Source organism: Scyliorhinus torazame, chromosome 2 (assembly GCF_047496885.1).
Source record: "Scyliorhinus torazame isolate Kashiwa2021f chromosome 2, sScyTor2.1, whole genome shotgun sequence".
Lineage (NCBI taxonomy): Eukaryota > Metazoa > Chordata > Chondrichthyes > Carcharhiniformes > Scyliorhinidae > Scyliorhinus > Scyliorhinus torazame.
The window spans coordinates 198956593-198978200 of record NC_092708.1 but is presented as its reverse complement, the minus strand read 5'-3'; the positions used below and the strand labels follow the sequence as shown (position 1 = coordinate 198978200).

At 44.8% G+C, this 21608-nt stretch overlaps 2 protein-coding genes across 17 annotated transcripts in view; one reads left to right on the top strand and one right to left on the bottom strand.

Moving 5' to 3' along the window:
* The window catches only part of LOC140395077 (uncharacterized), a 659825-nt gene extending 650788 nt beyond the window's left edge, over nt 1–9037 (top strand). For 7 of the 8 annotated variants that reach the window (XM_072482474.1, XM_072482512.1, XM_072482492.1 and 4 more), the window contains 2 exons: nt 5743–5943; nt 8273–9037. In XM_072482474.1, coding sequence (XP_072338575.1) covers nt 5743–5943; nt 8273–8704 — 633 coding nt within the window. In that variant the 3' untranslated portion in view covers nt 8705–9037. The remainder of the gene's footprint in view (nt 1–5742; nt 5944–8272) is intronic. The other variant, XM_072482466.1, reaches the window with a different exon arrangement.
* Nucleotides 9038–10266: 1229 nt separating this feature from the next.
* stradb (STE20 related adaptor beta) overlaps nt 10267–21608 on the bottom strand; it is a 107533-nt gene continuing 96191 nt past the window's right edge. For all 9 annotated transcript variants that reach the window (XM_072482425.1, XM_072482435.1, XM_072482443.1 and 6 more), the window contains 5 exons: nt 18974–19145; nt 16995–17099; nt 16654–16892; nt 15601–15643; nt 10267–14841 (listed from right to left, as the gene is read on the bottom strand). In XM_072482425.1, the coding sequence (XP_072338526.1) occupies nt 14692–14841; nt 15601–15643; nt 16654–16892; nt 16995–17099; nt 18974–19145 (709 nt within the window). In that variant the 3' untranslated portion in view covers nt 10267–14691. The remainder of the gene's footprint in view (nt 14842–15600; nt 15644–16653; nt 16893–16994; nt 17100–18973; nt 19146–21608) is intronic.

The window sequence follows — 21608 nt, the reverse complement described above, 5'->3', positions numbered from 1 at the left end:
AACAAAAACGTTGAACTCATTTCATAGTCTGGAGCATCCTTTCGTAGAGACTACATCAAGGAAGCAGCTTATGTTACACGAAGTAACATAACACAACAGAGGTAACTGAAGAAAGTTAAAGTCCACTGGTGGTGCTGGTGGATGGATCCACGGACCAGAAGTGGTTTGAGAAGAAGGGAGCAGTTGGAGCAAGAGAATATTCATGAGCCATAGGTCAAGTTGGCGGAGGATAAAGGGTCAGCCCTGCTTGTCCAGTGGTCAACGGAACAGCTGGTGGACTTGTTAAACAAGTCGTTCAGCCTACAGAGGAGGGAAGCCCAGGAAGACGTAGTCAAGGTGGTGGAACCATTAAAAGCGGGATTCGATCGTGCGGAACAGAGGCTGGAGTCCCAGGGTCAGGCCATTCGGAAAGTGGAGGAGGTGGTGGGGAAGCACGAGGAGCAGCTTACCTCGTTGGTAGCTGAGATTGGAATTATGCAGCAGACCCAGAAGCAGTTAAAGGAGATGGAGGACCTGGAGAATCGCTCCCGGAGACAAAATCTAAGAATCGTGGGGATACCTGAAGGCATCGATGGAGCGAATGCTGGCTCGTATAAAGCCAAGGTGCTGGAGAGGCTGATGGAGGTGGGGGCCTTCGACCAGCCCTTTGAGGTCAACCGGGCACACAGGACGCAGTTGAGGAAGCTGCAGGCGAATGAGCAGTCAACGGCGATGGTGGTGTATCTCCACCGATTCCTGAATAAGGAGAAGATATAGAGGTTGGCAAGGCAGATGAGGAGGTGCACCTGGGAAGGCAACGAGCTCCAGGTGTACCAGGACCTGGACGCGGACAGGGCAAAGAGGAGAGTCGGGTTCAATCTGGTAAAGGGTGCCCTCTTCAAAAAGGAGGTGAAGTTCAGGATACTGTACCCAGCCCACCTCTGGGTGACTTTCAAAGCCGAGAACATTATTTTGGGACACCAGAGGAAGCGATGGAGTTAGGAGACAATGGACTGGCAGGAGAAGGAGGACATTGAACTGAACTGTGGAAGAGGATTGAGGAGATGTTTGCTTTTTTTGTCTTTTTTCTTTTTGTTTATTGGTTGTTGGAGAACTTCTCTGCTCTGCTTTTTTTTTTTAATTTAGAGTACCCAATTATTATTTTTCCAATTAAGGGGCAATTTAGTGTGGCCAATCCAGCTAACCTGCACATCTCTGGGTTGTGGGGGTGAAACCCACGCAAACACGGGGAGAATGTGCAAACTCAGACAGTGACGCAGGGCTGGGATTCGAACCTGGGTCCTCAGCGCCATAGTCCCAGTGCTAACCACTGCACCACGTGCCGCCACTAACTTCTCTCTTTTGAGATGTTTTGTTGGGTTCTGTGGCGGGATGATTGGGGAGCATGGAGGGTGAGTGCACCTTTTTCTTATTCCATTGTTGTTTGTGCTATGGAGGTGTGTGAGCAGGGGGAGGGGAATCAGTGGAGGACAGGACGCTCAAGCACCTAGATGGGTGGGTTAGTTAACGGGAGCGCAGTGGGGGTGGCCAGGTGGTTAGCATAGTAGAGGGGGATGGCGTTGTTTTCTTCAGCGGAGGGTGTGGAGGGGGGCTGCTGACAAAGGTGTGATTGCTATGGCGCAACAAGAAAAGGAGTGGTGGTGGTGGGCATCCGAGGGTGGGCCTGGAGGGTCACGTGACAGGCCAGGGGCTCCCCCACGAAAGGATATGGTTGACCAGCAGGAGAAGGGGCAGGGTGCTCACATGGAATGTGTGAGGGCTGAATGGGCCAGTCAAACGGTCACATGTGTTCGTGCACTTCAGGAGCTTGAAGGCGGTCGTGTCCTTTTTATAAGAAACACACTTGAAGATCGGGGATCAGACTAGGCTAGGAAAGGGTGGGTAGGGCAAGTCTTTCATTCGGGATCAGACATGAAGATGCGGGGAGGTGGCAGTGTTGGTAAATAAACGGGTGGTTTTTCAGGTGGGCAAAGTTGTGGCAGTTTCGGAAGGGATGTTCGTTGATTGTGAATGGGAAACTGGAGTTGATGCCGGTGGTTTTGGTAAATGTTTATGCCCCAAACTGGGATGATGTGGAGTTTAGGAGGTGGGTGCTGGGCAAGATCCCGGACCTGGACTCGCACCGGTTGATTATGCGAGGGGACTTTAACATGGTCTTTGACCAGGTTTGGACCGGTTGAGCCCGAGGTCGGGGAGGGTGTCAGAGATGGCAAAGGACCTGAAGGGGTTCATGGAGCGCATGGGTGGGGTGGGAGGGGGGATCTGTGGAGGTTTGGGAGGCCGAGGGTGAGGGAGTTCTTGGACTTCTCCCACGTGCACAGGGCGTACTCTCGGATTAATTTTTCAGGATGGACAAAACGCTGCTGGAGGGAGTTGCAAACTCGGGGTATTCGGCGATCGTGGTTTCAGACCACACGCTGTACTGGGTGGACTTGCAAGTGGACCGTGGTGGGGCCCAGCGCCTGCAGTGGAGACTAGACGTAGGGTTGTTAGTGGATGAGGAGGTGGGTGAGCGGGTGAGGGCCGCCATACGGGGTACGTGGAACTAAACGATATGGGTGAGGTCTCGGCCGCCACGCTATGTATGGGCCATGCTCAAGGCAGTGGTTAAGGGGGAGTTCATATGAAATGAAATGAAATTAAATGAAAAATGAAATGAAATGAAAATCGCTTATTGTCACAAGTAGGCTTCAAATGAAGTTACTGTGAAAAGCCCCTAGTCGCCACATTCCGGCACCTGTTCGGGGAGGCTGTTACGGGAACCGAACCGTGCTGCCTCCCCGAACAGGCGCCGGAATGTCAATCCGGACACACAGGGAAAAGGTGGAGCAAGCAGAGATGACAAGGCTGCTGGATGAGATTCTGCAGGTGGACAGGAGGCACTCGGAGGCCCTGCAGGCGGGATTGTTGAAGGAGAGGCAGAGCTCCTGATGGAGTTTGGGCTGGTGTCCACTGGGAAGGCGGTTGGGCAGTTGCGGGGGGTCAGAGGGGCAGTGAATGAGTACGGGGAGGAGGATGCTGCCCCACCAACTCAAGAAGCAGGAGCTGGTGAGGGGTGAAGGACAGGAGGGGAAGAGTGGTACTGGGCCCATTGGGGATGAATAGTGTATTAGAGAAGCTTTACAGGAGGCTTTATGAATCGGGGACCCCGTCGGGTTGGGGGTTGAGGGGTGGGCATGGGGAGGGGGTGGAATGCGTTGGCTCCTGGTTGGAGGAGGGGCTAGGTTCCTCCATTGGACTGGTTGAGGTGATGGAGGGCATGGGAATGTTGCAGACAGGGAATGACCCGGGCCCGGATGGGCATCCTGTAGAATTTTATGAGAAGTTTTGCGGGGCCCTGGGGCCCCTGCTGGTGAGGGCATATAATGAGGTGAGGGAAAAGGGGGAGCTTCCCCCTACGTTATCGCAGGCGTCTATTTCCCTAATACTAAAGAAGGATAAATATCCAGAACAGTGCGGGTCCTATCGCCCAATATTGCTATTAAACGTGGAGGCCAAGTCGTTGGCAAAGATCCTGGCCTCGCGAATCGAGGACTGTGTGCCAGGGGTGATAGGGGAAGATCAGACAGGTTTGTAAAGGGGAGGCAACTGAATGGGATAATGATTCACTCGGAGGGACAGGACGTGGAGGTGGCAGTGGCAATGGATGCAGAGAAAGTTTTTGATCGGGTGGAATGGGATTGCTCGTGGGAAGTTTTAGGACGGTTCGGGTTCGAGTAGGGGTTTGTGGACTGGATTGTTAGGGGCTGGTTGGGCTAAACAGCTGGCTTGTAATGCAGAACAAGGCCAGCAGCGCGGGTTCAATTCCCGTACCGGCCTCCCCGAACAGGCGCTGGAATGTGGCGACTAGGGGCTTTTCACAGTAACTTCATTTGAAGCCTACTTGTGACAATAAGCGATTTTCATTTCTGGTCTAATGGGCCCTAACACTACACCCAAGTGGGTCTCCAGACGGTACAGCAGTGGTGGAGTTGGCCTGCTGTGACTCCTGCCCTGCGATAAGCGTCCCCATTGGCGAGCGTCTCCTGGGTCGATCTGGACTGGATGGGCCCGGCCGCTGCTCGGGTGTCCCTGGTGGCATGGTTTTTATCATAGAATTTACAGTGCAGAAGGAGGCCATTCGGCTAATCGAGTCTGCACCGGCCCTTGGAAAGAGCACCCCACCCAAGGTCAACACCTCCACCCTATCCCCATAACCCAGTAACCCCACCCAACACTAAGGGCAATTTTGGACACGAAGGGCAATTTATCATGGCCAATCCACCTAACCTGCACATCTTTGGACTGTGGGAAGAAACCGGAGCACCCGGAGGAAACCCACGCACACACGGGGAGGATGTGCAGACTCTGCACAGACAGTGACCCAAGCCGGAATCGAACCTGGGACCCTGGAGCTGTGAAGCAATTGTACTATCCACAATGCTACCTGTTCTGCCTGCTGCCCACCAGATGCACCGGGGGGGGGGGGGGGGGGGGGGCGGGAGTGGGGGGGGGGGGGGGCGGGGGGAAGAGTCCAAGGTGCTCCGCTGTTTTGGCACCTCCCCCACGGGAGACACCGGCATGGGCACCTCCTTCTCCCAAACCATTGTCAATTGCCAGAAAAATCCATCTGGTTCAATAATGTTCTTTAGGGAAGGAACTCTACCATGTGACTCCAGATTTACAGCAGATGTGATTGATGCTTAAAATTCTCTCAGCGATAGGCAAAAAATACCCACATCCCATGAACAAATTACTGAACAAAACTCTTTCCCCTCCATGCTGGACACTATTACTATCCCAGTCTACATTAAAGCAATTGAAGCCCTGGGGGTAGCACGGTGGCTCAATGGTTCGCACTGATGCCCAATCGCGCTAGGGAATCAGGTTCCATTCCGGTTTCCTCCCAGTTCAAAGATGTGCAGGTTAGGTGGATTGGCTATGCTAAATTGCCCTTATGTCCAACGGTTAGGGGAAATCAGACTCCGGGAGGGGCCTCCAAAGCGTTCAGGGGCTACCGATCGACGGGCGCCCAGGATCTAGAAGGGGCCTACCTCCTTCCACACAGGCCCGCTGTAGGGCTCTGCCAGGTTGCTTGGCGCTGGCGCGGAGACGGCCATCACGCGAAGGCGCCAGCGCGGAGACGGCTGTCGCGCACATGCCTGGACCCACGCCGGCAGTGCAGGGCCACTTTTCGACACCCGAGCAGTACGCAGCACTCCGGCACCGTGCTGCTGAATCGCTGGGCCAGGACGCCCGTTGACAACGGCATGCACCACTCCGGTGTTTACGCCAGCGTCAACACGTACCCGGGATTTCGGAGAATCCCGGCCCATTTCATATTATGAGTTAATCCGAAGTAAACCGCTCCACAAGCATATGAATGACTTCTTTTCATTGATAAGCAGAGATAACCTCAGGCACAAAAATCAGTTTGGTGCTTTAAACCACTTGGAATTCAACTCTTTGGACTCCCCAGTGTTTTGAGTCAAGAAATGTATTTTCTAGCATTACAGAATACACAGTACATCTACCCAGGCTATGAGTTAGCTGTTCTCATTCAGAACATCAATTAGGAGTATGCAACTGACCTTTGTACTGAGAGGTTGCCTCATTTGTCATCAGTTTGTGCTGAAGTCACATTTGTTATCTGTACTTCAGGATTCCCTTCTTATGTTTACATCATTGGTTGCTAATGTTTAAGTGCCTTACAGTTCATAATTGTAACTGTGTCAAATTTTTAGCGGTGAATTTGATTTTCAGATGAGAGATAAGACATTGCCAAAAGCAGCTAGTGATCCACAACCATCTGAAGCTCAAGAGTCCAGAAATGGATCAGATCCCACCAGTGATCAAACAGTGTCCAAGATTCAGAATGTGGCTGACCAGCAGGAAGATGTTTTTGATGCTATGATTTCCTTTGCAATGAAAGAACTGGACATGGAAGCAAGTGATGAGGAGGAGGTAAGAGGGAATACAAAACATTCCAATACAGGTCAAGAAGAAAAGGAGAAAAAGATGAGATTTGAGATCTCAAGGAGCATGAAATGTGGGACTGAATTTAGTGGATCCTGCCGGAATAGGCATGTTAGTGGGGGTGGGTATATGTGTGTTGGCTGAAGGAAGTTGGTGTGGGTACCTGCTTCACATTCCCAACCTCAGGCAAACAAGGCCCAACTTAGGTAGGGACAGGAAAGACCCAACTCTGGAATCCTGCACACCCGTGGAAGGGTGTGAATTAGGCTCATACGAGTCATGTAGAGCCAATTATCCCAAGCCCACCAGAATTTATTAGTGGGGTTAGAGAGAATAAGTGTGGGGGTTGCAGTTATTTTAAACAGCACAAATTTCTCTTCTCACCATCTGTCCATAAACAAAAATATGCTTTAGATTTGCTTCCTTTTTTTAATAATAAAATAATCTTTATTAGTGTTACATTAACACTGCAGTGAAGTTACTGTGAAAATCTCGTAGCCGCCACACTACCGTGCCTGTTCGGGTACACTAAGGGAGAATTCAGACTGTCCTAACAACTAACAAACACGTCTTTCGAGTCTTGTGGGAGGAAACCGGAGCACCCGGAGGAAACCCACGAAGACACAGGGAGAGTGTGCAGATTCCACACAGACAGTGACCCAAGCCGGGAATCGAACCCGGGTCCCTGTCGCTGTGAAGCAACACTAACTGTACCTTTTTTACGCAGTGGTGTATTTCCCAACCCCTCTGATCCATTTTTCTAATAAATACCACGGCAAACTTGACATTGCGTTCATCCAGAGGGTTAGTTTATTTAAACACACTCAATATAAAGGGGGAGGGTTGCTAAGTTGATATCTTTGCATTCATAAAGTAGAAGAGGAATAGAGAAAGGAAAGATTTACACAGCAGAGAAAATAAATATTGTTTCAAGTAGGTTCCAGAATCAGAAGTCTAATGACGTATTCCTTCAGTGGGTTAAAAACCACTGCTGGATAATTCAAGTTGCCAGTGGTGGTGACTTTACACAATGAGCTAGGCATGCAGAGATAAGTCAGTCTTGTAGTTAATGGTACAGTATTTCCAGTAGCAGTACGGATGAGGCCTGTGAACCTGTTGGTTAGACGGCAAACTTGCACATTGTCTTCCTCCTGGAAAAAGTGTTAGGTTAGAGAACTTTTTATTCTCTTCCTCCTGGTGCAGTATCCTCAAACTCAATACCGTGACTTGATATCGCAGTTTCATCCACTGTGATTTCTACACAACTGTTGGTGATCCTTATACTGTGCTGAGGCAGATGGCAGAGGGTTGCCGTTTTCTCACAAAGACTTTGTGATTCTTCCCTTGATTGTGTGGAAGCGTCATGAAGTCAGGTGTGCTAGATTTTTTTTAAAGTTTGCGCGTCCCTTCGCACACATCTGGCAAGGAAAGCGGAGGATAGATCCTTTCTTTGTGATTTAGGATTTATCCAAAGAGCGGCTTTCTCCAAACCTTCAAAACTCCAATAGGTCAAGCCAGTAAATAATGGGCACAGTAAGAAGTCTTACAACACCAGGTTAAAGGCCAACAGGTTTGTTTCGAATCACTAATTTTCAGAGCGCAGCTCCTTCCTCAGGTGATTCTGTGCACTAAATATCAGAAAATAGAGCGTAAACTCAGCTATGTTTCTGGAGAGAAACACGTCGGTTTTCAGTCAGATCCTGACACTGCCATTTTTAAAGAAAATTCCACCCAATAACTGCAAACGGGACAATGTTGTCTAGGTTTTAAGAATCACTTTGGCAGCCCTAATTAGCACCAGGATGCAGGCTGGACATTGCCATTCAAAGTTGGAAACCAGGTCAGCCATTAGGCTATGGCACAAGGTTTTGAACTTTTCCAATACATGAACATTCTCCCTTCCTCTCGGTATTAATTGCACCTGTTTTTATGGGTCAGAGCTTCACTCAAAACAGAAAAGCGCAAGGCAGACATATCCTATTTAAGTACCATTCTCAACAGCCAATATTTAGATATAGATGTGTACCATTGACCTGAAATTCTAAATCACTAGTAAACAGGGATAGGGAATGGGAACCAAAATAAAAATAAGGACTTAAACAGTAATGTTCTTGGATTTTTTAAAATATTGTTGATTTCTTCCCTAGTTCAGTTGGTTTTCTAATCAGCAACCTCTAAACAGTGTTAAAAATACAGAAACATCCAGGCAACAAATACAATTCAGTAACATACTGTATCTGCATCGGCTTCTGCAGAGATCAAATATCCAATAGAAGGAAAATGAGTGCAACTAATTATTCTTATCTTTTTGTAAAAGCAGAAACGCCTTTCAACCACGAGTGACAGATGTAGAAAAACTATTTTATTTCCAGAAGTAGTGGTGACAGACCGAAAGCAAGGCTCCCTGGGCTTCAAAATGCACAGATATGTATTAGAACAAGATAAAGCAGGTGTTACAAAACATCCCAAAGTGAAGGCTGGATCCACAAAGGGGAAATCCCAGAAATGGAAAACGTGTAGATATGTACGAAAGCCTTCTTTGGAGAGACTGGATTCAGAGCACATTCTAAACGTACTTCGTCCAGGTAATGCAGTCAGCGTACAAGATGCTAGTTCAGAAACATTGCCTAGCACAACACTCCGCAAGCAAGATATGCAGCAAAATGATGGTGTAGAAGTAGCAGTAGCCCAAGACAAACCATCACAACAGCCCTCCAAAAAAAGAACACCTAAAGATGGCCCAATATAATATAGTCACCTGCAATATAATACAGCTATGTGGGTTCACATGCCCTCTGAAAGAACAGATATAGGGCATTTTTAAATTCTTCATTTAGTCATGTTCTAAGATAATGTGGTACCTTGTTTTAAGTATTTTTTGTTTGTCCTTAATAAATCTAAAAAAATTAGGATAATTATATCTCGAATGGAAAGTAGATTTGTAATATAAAACTCTGGTTGGTTAACTATTTCTCCTACACTGAGCGCTTAACACAATATACATTATCCTAATTGCCTAATATGTACCAGACATTAAAAATTATGTTCACCGAGATGTACACGCATCTCCTTCAGTTGCCTATTACTTTGTTTGATTCCTATCAGAATGAATGCCTGATTGTGGTCAGTGGAATCAAAACACTTGGAATCATTTGCTAGACAGTTAATTTTAATAATAATCGCTTATTGTCACAAGTAGGCTTCAATGAAGTTACTCTGAAAAGCCACATTCCCGGTGCATGTTCGGGGAGGCCGGTACTGGAATTGAACCCGCACTGCTGCCTTGTTCTGCATTACAAGCCAGCTGTTTAGCCCACTGTGCTAAACTAGCCCCTTTTGATGGGAATGCTGGAGGCTTCTGAGGAAAAATAGTTTCCATCATCTGTGTCTCTGTAAAGAATTGGAGTGCAGCTGATAAATAAGTCATCAGTAGATTAACTCACTGCCTGAACTCTCAAATTCGCAAATGCCAAAATGTGCCAGCTGTGGTTCAGTTAGCAGTCTCGTATTTGAAAATCATTGGATCAAGTCCTATTCTAGAGACTCGAGCACAGAAAATACAGCTGGCACTCCTGTGCAGTTCTGAGGGAACGCTTCCCTGTCCAAGGTGAAATCTTTCAGGTGCAACATTAAACTAAAGTGCTATCTGCCTTCTCAGGCGGGCATAAAAAAAATCATATGCACTATTGAAAAATGGGAGCGTTCTCCATGTTCTGGTGTATACTTACACCTCAACCAACAAGACAAAAACAATTTAATCGGCTATCACATTGCTGTTTGTGGCCGCTTGCTATGCGCAAATTGGCTGCTGCGATTCCCGTGCAACACATCAAAAGTACTTAATTAGTTGTAAAATGCTTTGGAACATTCTTCCATCATGGAATAACAGCTGGATCTGCTTATACTGTTGGGACTTTTGAGATATCAATCATTACACATAATTCCTTGATTTAAAGCCATCCAGAGAACTCCATCACACTGGCAAATGATCACAAGAAGACCCTGCTGTCCAAATCCTTTGATCACATCTTTGGAATACAGTAAAAATTGTAATGCTGCCTTATAACTTCAGAATGTTTTTACTACACTCATTTTCTACTTACCAGCTGCACCAATCTTTTTGGGAAATGGCGACAAGAGGAATAAGGAGTTAAAAGAAAAATATTGTAAGAGCCTCCTTTATCTCCCTCCCCAAATCAAAGCAAAAGTGATTGAAAGGAGGATACCTTCTTTTAAAAATCAGGATCATCAGCACTTTCAAGATACAACCAGCATCACATCAGGTCTCATTTACTCACAGCTACACATGGGTTTGGCAACATATGCCGCAAGTTTTATTCATTTATTAGAAGTAATAAATTATACATCGTGTTTACAGTCTTACATTTGTATAATGCAAAAAAAAAAAAGGGATTCATAGCAAGGTACAACATTTCAACCATGGACCATGGAACAAATTTCCCTGTTAAACACATCTTCCAACAAGCATTCTTGCTGAATCACAGCAAAGTTTCAGGGGGCTTAGGCAGAATAAAATGAGTAAGACTGAAACGTACTTTTCAACTTAACAATTTTGAAATATAAAAAAACACACTACAATTCTGTTAAAATATCTCCAACAGAAGGGGTCCAAAGGAGCCATTTCAAGTATGTGGCATTGTGAAATGCTAATCATTCCAGTCAATAGGCCATCATTATTAAGCATCAGTATTAACAACAAATACCTTCAGGCACATGTGAAGGATTCTTCCTTTTATCTACAGGTTTGCAGTGTGAACATAACAACATATTGCATTTATATCAATTTGCAAGATTTCCAAGTTGGAATCAGATAGCTCCAAGGTGAAAATAGTTTCACAAACTAATAAAACATTTAAATGCTGTGAGCTTAGAATTGTTCAGATATTTAATAAAATACACATTTTTCTGCAACATATGAAATTATATTCAGTGGTAAAATGCAGAATTTATTCTACACACAAGAACTTTACTTATTTGGTCCCTCACATTTGCAATAAGTTCCATATTTCACAAGTTTCACAATTTACCTATTGGGAGCCTGTTATGAAAGCTTTTGCAACCTCATCAGATCACAAATGCTTAGTAACAGTGTTGTTCTAACAAGTTATTCAAATGTCTTTAGTGTTTCACTGATATTTAAGAATATTCAAATAAAATGTTAGGTTGTATCCTAATGTCCTGAACAGGGGGTTGAAGACGGTAGTATATATTACCGCAATGACCACACTTCGAAAACAAGCCTGTTAAACGTTTTGGGGTACTTGGAAGATTGTGAAAGGTGCTATATAAATGCAAATTATTTTTTGTCATTGATCTGTTTGATAAATATAGGAGCTAGATTGTAAGTGTCTTAGAAGTATCCATCATCAACATAGTCCCCCTTTCACTGTGGAAGCAGAGTAATGATGGACTGAATAGTCTTTCTCATTTCAAGATTTCCTCAATGTTATAAAAAGGTCTTGTCTAGCTTTATCCCATTAGAAGGAACCCAAGAACAGACATTTAGTGTAAACGTCCTGTCCTGTGACAGTATTATAACTTACTGGTAAAGTTAACCATACCTATTGATGCAGTTCACCATATCATTTGGGTGGATCTTGGAGAGGAAGGTTCTGCACAAGGTATCTGCTCTCAGGCAACTCTTAACTATAAATCTGATGCATGAAATGGCATAACAAAAGCATATATATGGACAGGTAGGCTCTTTTAACATTTAAAAATAGGGCACTTTAGCAGTTTGTAAAAAGAAAATAATGAGTTATTTGGTGGACATGTTTAATAAGGATATGACGGGGGGGGGGGGGGGGGGGGGGGGAGAAAGAGAGAAAGAGATATGTTCATGGCTTACTTGCGGGTGGAGTCTTCCAGAGCTGTGCAACAATGGGGCAGCTAAAAGGTACGATGGCCAGCAGCAAAGATCCCGGATGAGTGTGGCGACGCTGGACACCGTCCGCAGCCAGCACACCAGTATCCCGGCTGCTGGGACGACTCGTGGCCCGCGCCATCAGGAACCCAGCCATCGGGAGCAGAGCATCGCAGGTGGGATGGTTGATGACAGATCAATGGCCTTGCGACTGCACGTGGCGCGCATCCCGATTTGGAAGGAACGGAACATCGCGAACTGGCGTCAAACCATCGCCTGCCCCGAATCCGGCATCGGAAGCCATTCTCCGCCCGATAGACGATCCCGATTTCGGTGTCAGGCGACGGAGAATCCCACCCTTAACAATTTAACAAGGGTATATGTCACAATGTTTGGAAGACCCTGATTTCACTGGAAGAAAACAGTTGTAATGATGGGTTATATACAAGTGCGGGATCAAAGGTGAATTTAATTGCATAACTGTAAAGGAAATTATCAGACTGTTTTTAGGTGGCAGTTCAGTTATGTACAAATCTAAATGATCAGGAATTTACCATTTGTACTGCAAGTTATTTTGCTGAAATATAAAAACATGAACATTCCTGCTACTTTGGCGGGTAAATTGATGGTGGAAGTGCCACCTTACTGTGAGTTATGGCACAGAGTGACTTACAGGCAAAGTCCATCCCAACCATTTAAACACCCATTAAGTCAAACCTTAATCCCTTAAATTCAATGGAGATCAAACCAAATTTATGCAACCCAACCTCAATTTACCTATTCCAGCCCTGGTGTTTCTGCACTGAAACCTCTCAAAGCCAATTCTATCCTTCCTGAAATACGGTACATGCCCAGAACTAAAAAGTATAGTTGAGGCCTCCAGGTTCTGTGAAGTGAAGCTTCACTTTTGAATTCCAATCCTCTTCAGATATAGGCCAACATTCCATGCGTGTTTAAAATTATTTTTGTGCCTTTGAACTAGTATGTGTAAATGGGACACCCAAATCTCCTAATCTTCCCCCATTAAGGAGATATTTGCCTTTCTCAAATCCAAAATGAATGGCCTCACACTTTTCCGCACTTAACTCACTCTGCCAGTTTTGCCCACTCAATCTGCCTGACGGGCTATTTGTGAGTTTTTCGTGCCTTCTTATTTTGCCTCCTATCATGTTTCACAATCAGTATTTTCTCCATGTCCTACAACCAAAATTCTTCTCACCCTCAACCAAATAATCCAGTTATCACTAATAATCAGCTAGGTTTGAAGCACTGACAAAAATAAGAAGTCTAAACAAAATGCGCTATTTGTGAAGATGCATCTGCTGGAAAAAAAACTGTTATTAACCTGCACCCAATTAGAGTTTGTGTTAAAAGGGAGGATCCACACTGAACAACTAAAGACTCGGATGAGTTGAAACTTCACAACACATCCAACAAAGCCACGCTTCTATAATACTGTGCCTTTCACATCAAGAACAGACTGAAGGCACTGTGGTACACTTTCATTAAGCAATGTAAGAAAATAAAGGTAAAATGTGGTGTAAACACAGTGCACACATGCTTGATGTTTAGGACCCCTTTCACTAACAGAAACATATTGCACCAATACTGTAAACTTGGATGGGAGCTTGGAGGATATAAAAACCCATCACTTCAATAGGATGAAAAAGAAAGATAAACTGAGCTTTTCCTTCAATAAAATGGCAGACATTCCTTCATTTTGTGTTGTATCCCTACACTGCACAAGGAAGCCATTTGGCCGATCAAGTTTGCACTGACCCTCCAAAAGAGTACTCACCCCAGGTCTACTCCATCGTCCACTCCGCCCTATCCCCATAACCCAACCTACACAACCCTGAACACAAAGGGGAAATTTAGCATGGCCAATCCACACAAAGACATGCTCATCTTTGTAACGCGAGGAAACCCACGCAGCCACAGGAAGAAAGTGCAAACTCCACACAGTCACCGAAGGCCAGAATCAAACCAGGGTCCCTGGTGTTGAGAGACAACAGTGCTAACCACTGTGCCACCTGTGCTGCAAAAAACAATTCAAATAATCCAATTCATGGTCTCCACAAGAGAGACATAGAAGATGCAAGTTGACCAGAAAAGGCATTGCACCTCATTGTGGGCTTGATCTGATGCTTGATCTTGGCCAAAAGGTTGAGAAGTGGTACTTCGTACTTCTCAGCCAGGAGGATAAGCACTTCCCCTATGCGCTACAAATTGACGACAATGTTTCAGGGTAACTTGCCTGCCAGTTCCATGACTCTCCATTTCTACCAGGTCCCTGTTCAGTGCTTTTTCTTCACTCTGTGTTTGCCCCCCACCCCAACCCAACACCAAACCCCAAGGGACAAAACAGGATGGAAACTGCAGGTCCAAAACTGGGTTTAACTTTCTAGCACAGAGCACTAGTGCACCACGTGCTATAATCAATCCAGCCTTAACTTTAATGTTACAACTGTAAAGAAAATACAAATATATACTCAAAAATATATTTTATGTGCTTATCAGCCAGTTTCAAAGCAATTATCTAATACTGAAGTACAAAATGTATAACCTGGTATGAGAAGTCCCAACTTGACTGCAGGATCAATTTGGATTAAGCTGCATAAATGTCTGATCTATTCACAGCAGCGATGCTGTCTGTAATACAGGTCAACAGACCCAGGTACAATTTTTAGCACAAGGGTAACGATGACAAAATGCCCAATTTTCTCAGAGGCCATTTTCCGTGCCTTCAGTCAACTTAACAGGCAACAATCCTAAAGTTGCTACTAATGCAAACTCATTTTGTTTGCTTTTGTTAATATCAAGAGGGAGAAAAGTTGAAGGGAAAACAAAAGTTAAAATTCCCAGTCACCATCTAGCTCATGTAAGGAACCTTTTGGTCCATCTCGCGGTGTTTGCGAGGTCCCTGCTTTGGCCTGAGAACCAGAAAGTGGCACTGCTGGTTGAAGCAGATTAATCAGAGTCTTCCTCGGCTGTTTTTTCACCTGCAGAAGAGAGAGAGAAAAAATTCAACCAATCACAGCAAGATATTGAGCAATGGTTCGGGTTTTCAAAATGATTGATGCCAGTCTCCAATGCAAGAAATAAAGTCCACTAGATTTACACTTTAGTATTGAGCAAGCTATTAAAAGGCACTGAACAAAAATAAGGCATGCTATAAGCACTGACTTTTACGCCTGTTTATTATTATAGTGTCAGAATATAATTTACTGATATTCATAAAAGCTGCATCCACCTTGCCCGTGCCTGATAAATTGGATTTTGATCACTGCATATGTTCCTCATTAGAAATGAATTAAATTATTGCAAAATGTATAGAACGTACAGTGCAGGAGGCCATTCGGCCCATCGAGTCTGCACCGACCCACTTAAGCCCTCACTTCCACCCTATCCCCGTAACCCAATAGCCCCTCCTTACCTTTTTTTTGGACACGAAGGGCAATTTAGCACGGCCAATCCACCTAACCTGCACTTCCTTGGACTGTGGGAGGAAACCGGAGGAAACCCACATAGACACGGGGCGAACGTGCAGACTCCGCACAGACAGTGACCCAGCGGGAAATTGAACCTGGGACCCTGGCGCTGTGAAGCCACAGTGCTATCCACTTGTGCTACCTTGGTGCCCCATAGACAGACACTATTTTGCCACAAATACATTCTCACTTTCTTGGGTGTCAAGGCATATATTCTGGTCAATTTTCAACATCTCCCAGGCACAGAATATAACCAGAGTAAATACTCACCCGTTTGAAGAAAGGGTGAGCCAACAACATGCTAGCTGATGGCCTGGAACAGAAGAGATGCCTATTATTTATTTCATCCAAATAAAGATGGTCATATTAGCAGTTACAACAATTAAAGCACAATTTAACTACATAATAAAATTATTTATTTTTTTGAAAACCGTATATGAAAATCATATTCAAAGCCACAAATCAAATTTCTGGTCACTCTGAATTTCAGTTTTGTTTCAAGACATCTGACATGCCATTTTAATGCAATGGCTTCATTCAATTTGTTGGATAATTCCATTCCTTCTGGGCATCAACTCTGAATTACCAACAGAAGACTGTATTTTGTCAGTACCACACCGCCTCTTCCTTTCAGATCCTTAAGACTTACCTATTTGACTGAGCATTTTGGTCTCTTGTCTTAATAGCATCTTATGTAGCTCAGCACCAAATTCTGCACGTTAACACACACAAGAAGCACCTTGGGACATTTCAATAAAGGCTCTACATAAATTTGGTGCCGTTAACCTAAAGGAAAACCTGGAAACTTAATTGTAATCAAATTCCCAATCTGCAAATGACATTTCCCGCAAATTGTTGGTGTTCCTGAAAAAGCCAAATACATTAACTGACAAACTAAGAAACAGGAGCAGAAGACCACCATATGGTCCATTGAGTCTTCCCTCGCATTCAATATAATCAGGGCTGATCTTGGGAAGAGCAACCATGAAGTAGCAGAAAGGTAGCTGTCTTTATACTGCAGATAGTTGGTCGGTGACCATCCGTTCCTTACCATATTCACCAACCAATGATTCAATTAATTCTACCTGACTGCAAAGGAGCAGTGACACTGATAAAAGAGATTTAATTGATATAGGAGAGCAGAATGACTACATGCGTGCAATTTATTTTTAACCACTTGGGTGCATTTAAATCTAACACATTTGTGCAACACATGTTCAGAGTTTTCAATCACAACTCCTGGTGCAATAAATAATAGACTAGAAACATCTCCACAAGAGAAAGGGTATTTAATTTGATCAAAAAATGATATAATACACATACCGATTTCTGGGCTCTCTTTGCAGGCAGAGCTCAACAAAGCTGTGAAAGGCAGAAGAGAATGTTTCCGTCATTGAACTCTGGGGTTGTTCCTTTGTGTTTGTCCTTATCATAGTGCAGGGGTCAACACTTTCTCCAATTCCAGAATCCACACCAGAGCGGGAATTCTTCATCACTAGTTCCTTTGGTGGGAAACTGAGGTCATCCAGACACAATGAGCCTTTCAGCTTCTGGAGCAGCATCTGAGGAAAATATTAAAGCAGTAAATGGACAATTCTTTCTCCTCTTCATCCATGGATCAGCCTCCACAGAGTGCTCAACATTAAAGAATAAGAAAAAGTCACCTGCGTGGGCCGCATATCCTGAAAGGGAACCTGGCCTTTGGCTAACTCACATGCTGTGATTCCAAGGCTGTAAATGTCAGACTTCGCATCGTATCCATGCAAGTCCTATTGTAGATGAGAAGGCACAGTGTTTGATACTCAAAGGGAAAGGGTTTTTACACTCCAACGTGATCATGCAGAGTGTGGATACTGAAAACCAGTTGGCCACATAACAAAATACAGTAAAAAGATGTGCTCCTTCTTTCCTCACATCCAAGATGCAGTGACGATCAGCCTCCTTTGACTGTGTTGGACACAGTCTGATTCACACAACAGCTTTTACGCTCAAGTAGGTCTGAAGCAAGAGGCAGAATTTGACCATATCCATGCAGGATTTCTGTACTCTCCTCACCTAACATTTGAATCATGGCTCAGTAAATGTTCTGTGGTTTGTCTCATAGCCTAATCCAGTAGTTCCCAACCTTTTCAGTAACATGGCACATTTCAACAAGACAAAACATTCCACGGCATACCCATTTTTCTGTCAGCTGAAATTGATTGCCCATAAATGCCCCACAATGTAGCAGGTAACCAACATGGTCAATCACATACAAGGGGTGGGGCATAGGGTGCGCCACAATTCAGGAATCTGCTACAAAGTTCTTCCTTATTGCACGTCCATTCATCCTGAGTGTACAGTTTAAAAATCAGCATTCGGACTGAACTTCAAAGCTGTTCTATTCAGTGCAACAATAATTCCAGTTAAAATGCCAATACATATTACACATGAAGATAAGTAAAGACAGAATAGTCCCAGATGACCACAGGCTCCCCTCAAAGGGGAGGGCTGACTGGTTATGATGTTAACCTGAGGGTCACCACACGTCAGGCGAGGAACAAGATTGAGAAGGCGGGCCTTCATGAGGAACCTCAGCCGGTATGAGTTGAACCTGCGCTGTTGCTCCATATCACAAACCAGCAGACTAGCCAACTGAAAATGGGGAAATTATGGAAAGAGGGAGAGGGGGTGCGCCAGAGAGAAAGAGCGCGCCAGAGAGAGTGAGAGAGAGAGCATGCGCGCCAGAGAGAGAGAGAGAGAGAGCGCGCGCCAGTGAGAGAGAGAGAGCGCGCGCCAGTGAGAGAGAGAGCGCGCGCCAGTGAGAGAGAGCGCGCTCCAGAGAGAGCGCGCGCGTGCCAGAGAGAGAACGCGCGCCAGAGAGAGAGAGAACGCGCGTGCCAGAGAGAACGCGCGCGCCAGAGAGAGAGAACGCGCGCGCCAGATAGCGAACGCACGTGCGTGCAAGAGAGAGAGAGCCCGTGAACCAGAGAGAGCGAGAGAGAGCGCGCAGGATGGGGGCCCTATAGCAAGGGCAGTGCGTTGGCTCTCACTCAGCCAGCCTCTTTCCAAAAGCAAGTCCTTCAATCAAGTGCCCCTCCATGGGAGACCACGAACAACCCGCATAGGTAGCTTGTTGTGCTCCCCGCATAGCGACAGGCGTATCTGTCGCTTGTTTAATACCAGCAGCAGCGGGAAGGATCATTTATTTGGGCATTAATTACCCACATGAGGGCTTCTTTTGGGGGCAGGGCAGGAATGTCATCCATGGACTTAAGCGAGGCGGAGACAGAAAGGTGGCAAAGTGCCTTAGGGGACACCATAAATATAACCCATGGCGTTAAGATACAGAAATCAGCCATGCACTAATTGAAAGGTGCAAGAGGTTGGAAGGTCTGAATATCCTTCCCCCTTCCGATACTTGTGAAATATATTAGTTCAAAGGAAGAAAGAAAAAGGTCCAATACATAAAATCATTATTTCTGCTTGAAACATCATCACACAGATGGACAATTCCAGACATTACACTCTGGAAGTAATACAATAAAATCACTTGCAAAATACAGTATTTAATTAAATAAACCAGTTATTCTGCATTCATCACACTAACTTAGGTCAGTAGGCAAAAAGGCAAGTTGCAGATATAGACAAGCATGCAACAGACCTGTTGGAGAACTTCAGGGCTTAACCAAGGCAAAACGGATGCACTGTACTCTGGGAAATCATACACAAGCTTTAGCCTTTGTCCATCTGTGACCATATTGCAGAGACCGTGCAGACCTGTGAGATAAATATGGCCTTCCCCAGATATAAGAATATGTCTGGGTCTAACACACCTGTTGGGAAAAAGAAGAAAAAAGTTGCAGAAATTAATGTGCTCAGCTGATGGCATTTGGGAAAGCTTTCTGAAGAAGCAGCACCACAGTGGAGATGAATGACTCCTCACTCTAATAACACCAATCAGAATTTGCAAGTACAATTGCTCTGTACCAGTTGCACTTTTCGGCAAACAGCGCGTCAACACAAACTGGCCCACCAATTTTACTTCAGAGATTCATTTTACTGACAGAAGCCAAAAGAAAATTACACAAACAGTCATGTATTGGAAAAGGTCAAGTAGAGGAAAAAGCGTGTTTTTTAATTCTTTAGTGGAATTTGGGCATGAGTGGCAAAGCCAACATTTGGATTGGCAGGGCAGGTGAAATGCTGCAATTAAGGACGGGGGAGGTTCTGGATATCAGTGTGATCCAGAGCAATCGCATCTGCAGTTAAGTGTTTGCGGCTGCAGGAACTATGGCTCAAGAGTTATCGAGCTGCAGGTCGCTCTACACCACATTGGGTCTTCTGATTTTCGTGAGGGTGTGGCTGCAAATGAGACATATATAGGGACCCAGCAGGCAGGAGTGCAGGAGCCTCGGCCTTTGCAATTGTCCAACAGATTAGAGTTATTTTTTTAAGCTTGTTTGGATGAGAGCAGGGCTGCAGGTAATGAGCTATTGGCAATGGCACAAGCCGCCATTCATGATGGGGGTAGTTACAGGAATGTACTGGTAGTATGGGGATAGTATAGTCAGACACTGTTCTCTGCAGCAAAAAGCACGAGTCTAGATGGTGTGTTGCCTCTCTGGTGCCAAGGTTCAGAACATCCACTCAGGACTGGAGAGGAACCTGCAGTGGGAGGGGGAGAATCCAGAAGTCATGGTCCATGCAGGTATCAACAACATAGGCAGTACAAAGGAGATGGTTCTGCATAGTCAGTTTGAGGAGCTTGGCACCAAATTAAGCAGAACCGTAAAAGATCAAAGTATCTGGATTATTACCTGGGCCACGTGCAAATTGGCATAAAGCAAATCAGATTAGGTAAATGAATGCTCAAAGTTTGATGTGGGAGATGTGGGTTTTGGTTTATGGGGCACTGGCACCAATACGGAGGAAATTGGGATCTATACTGTTGGGACAGTCTACACTTGAACAGTGATGGGACTGGTGTTCTTATGAGCCGTACAACGAGGGAAAGTAGAGAGGGTTTTAAGGTAAATATTGGAAGGCAAAGGATTACATTTGGGAAGATGTGGTAAATAAGAGTAAAGACAACGCTAAAGAGAAAAGTATTACAGGAAATGGAAACCAGCCGCAACAGAAAGGGATAGAGTGTACAAATCTAACAGTAAATCAACAGATGAGAAGAAAGGTTATGAAAATAAAAGGATAGGATAAAACAAAAAGGCTCTGTATTCTGAATGCACACAGCATTTGAAATAAAACAGATGAACTGAGAGCAGAAATAAATACAAATTGAAAGCGATTACAGAGACATAGCTGCAGGAGTACATAGATTACGACCCAAATATTAAAGGATACAGGACATTTAGGAAGGACAGGAAGTGAGGAAAAGGTGGCAGGATGGTTCTGTTAGTTAATGATAGTATTAGCACAATAGGATGACCTTCGTTCAGGAGACCAAGATGTGGAAAAGTAGAGATGAGAAATGGTAAAGGCAAGAAGTCACTTGTGGAAGTCATGTATGGCCCTCCCTAATAGCAGCCACATGATAGGGTTCAGCATAAAGGAAAAAATAATGGGAGCTTGTCAGAAACATATGGCGATAATCATGGGAGATTTTATCAACATATAGACGGGAAAAGTCAGATGGACAAACTTGGTCGAGATGAGGAGTTCATAGAAGGATAGTTTTTTCGAACAGCATGTTCTGGAGCCAACAGATCTGGTATTGTGCAACGAGGTGGGATTAATTAATGATCTCAGTGAAGAAGCCCCTGAAGCAGCGACCAGAATGTTATTGAAATGTAGGATTGGGTCCGCAACTATGTTTTAAAACTTAAACAAGGGCAATTTTGAGGGCATGAAAGTAGAGCTGGCTAAAGTAATTTGGCAATGTAGGTTAAGGTATAGGTCAAAAGAGATGCAGCGGCAAACATTTAATAAGATATTTCAGAGTAGACACATTCCAATGAGCAAGAAAAAAAAAACAAAGGACAGACACACCATCCCTGATTAACTAGAAGGGTTAAAGATAGTACCAAACTTAAAGAAAAAGCATATCATTGTGCAAAGATAGGTGGAAGGTCAGAAGATTGGACAGAATACAAAGAACAGCACATGAATAATGGCAGCCATGTTGTACCATCTACAAGATGCACTGCAGTAACTTACCAAGGTTTCTTAGGCAGCACTTTCCAAACCCACGATCACTACCATCTAGGACAGGAGCAGCAGATACCTGGGAACCGCACCGCCTGAAGGTTCTCCTCCAAGTTACTCAGCACTGACTTGGAAAT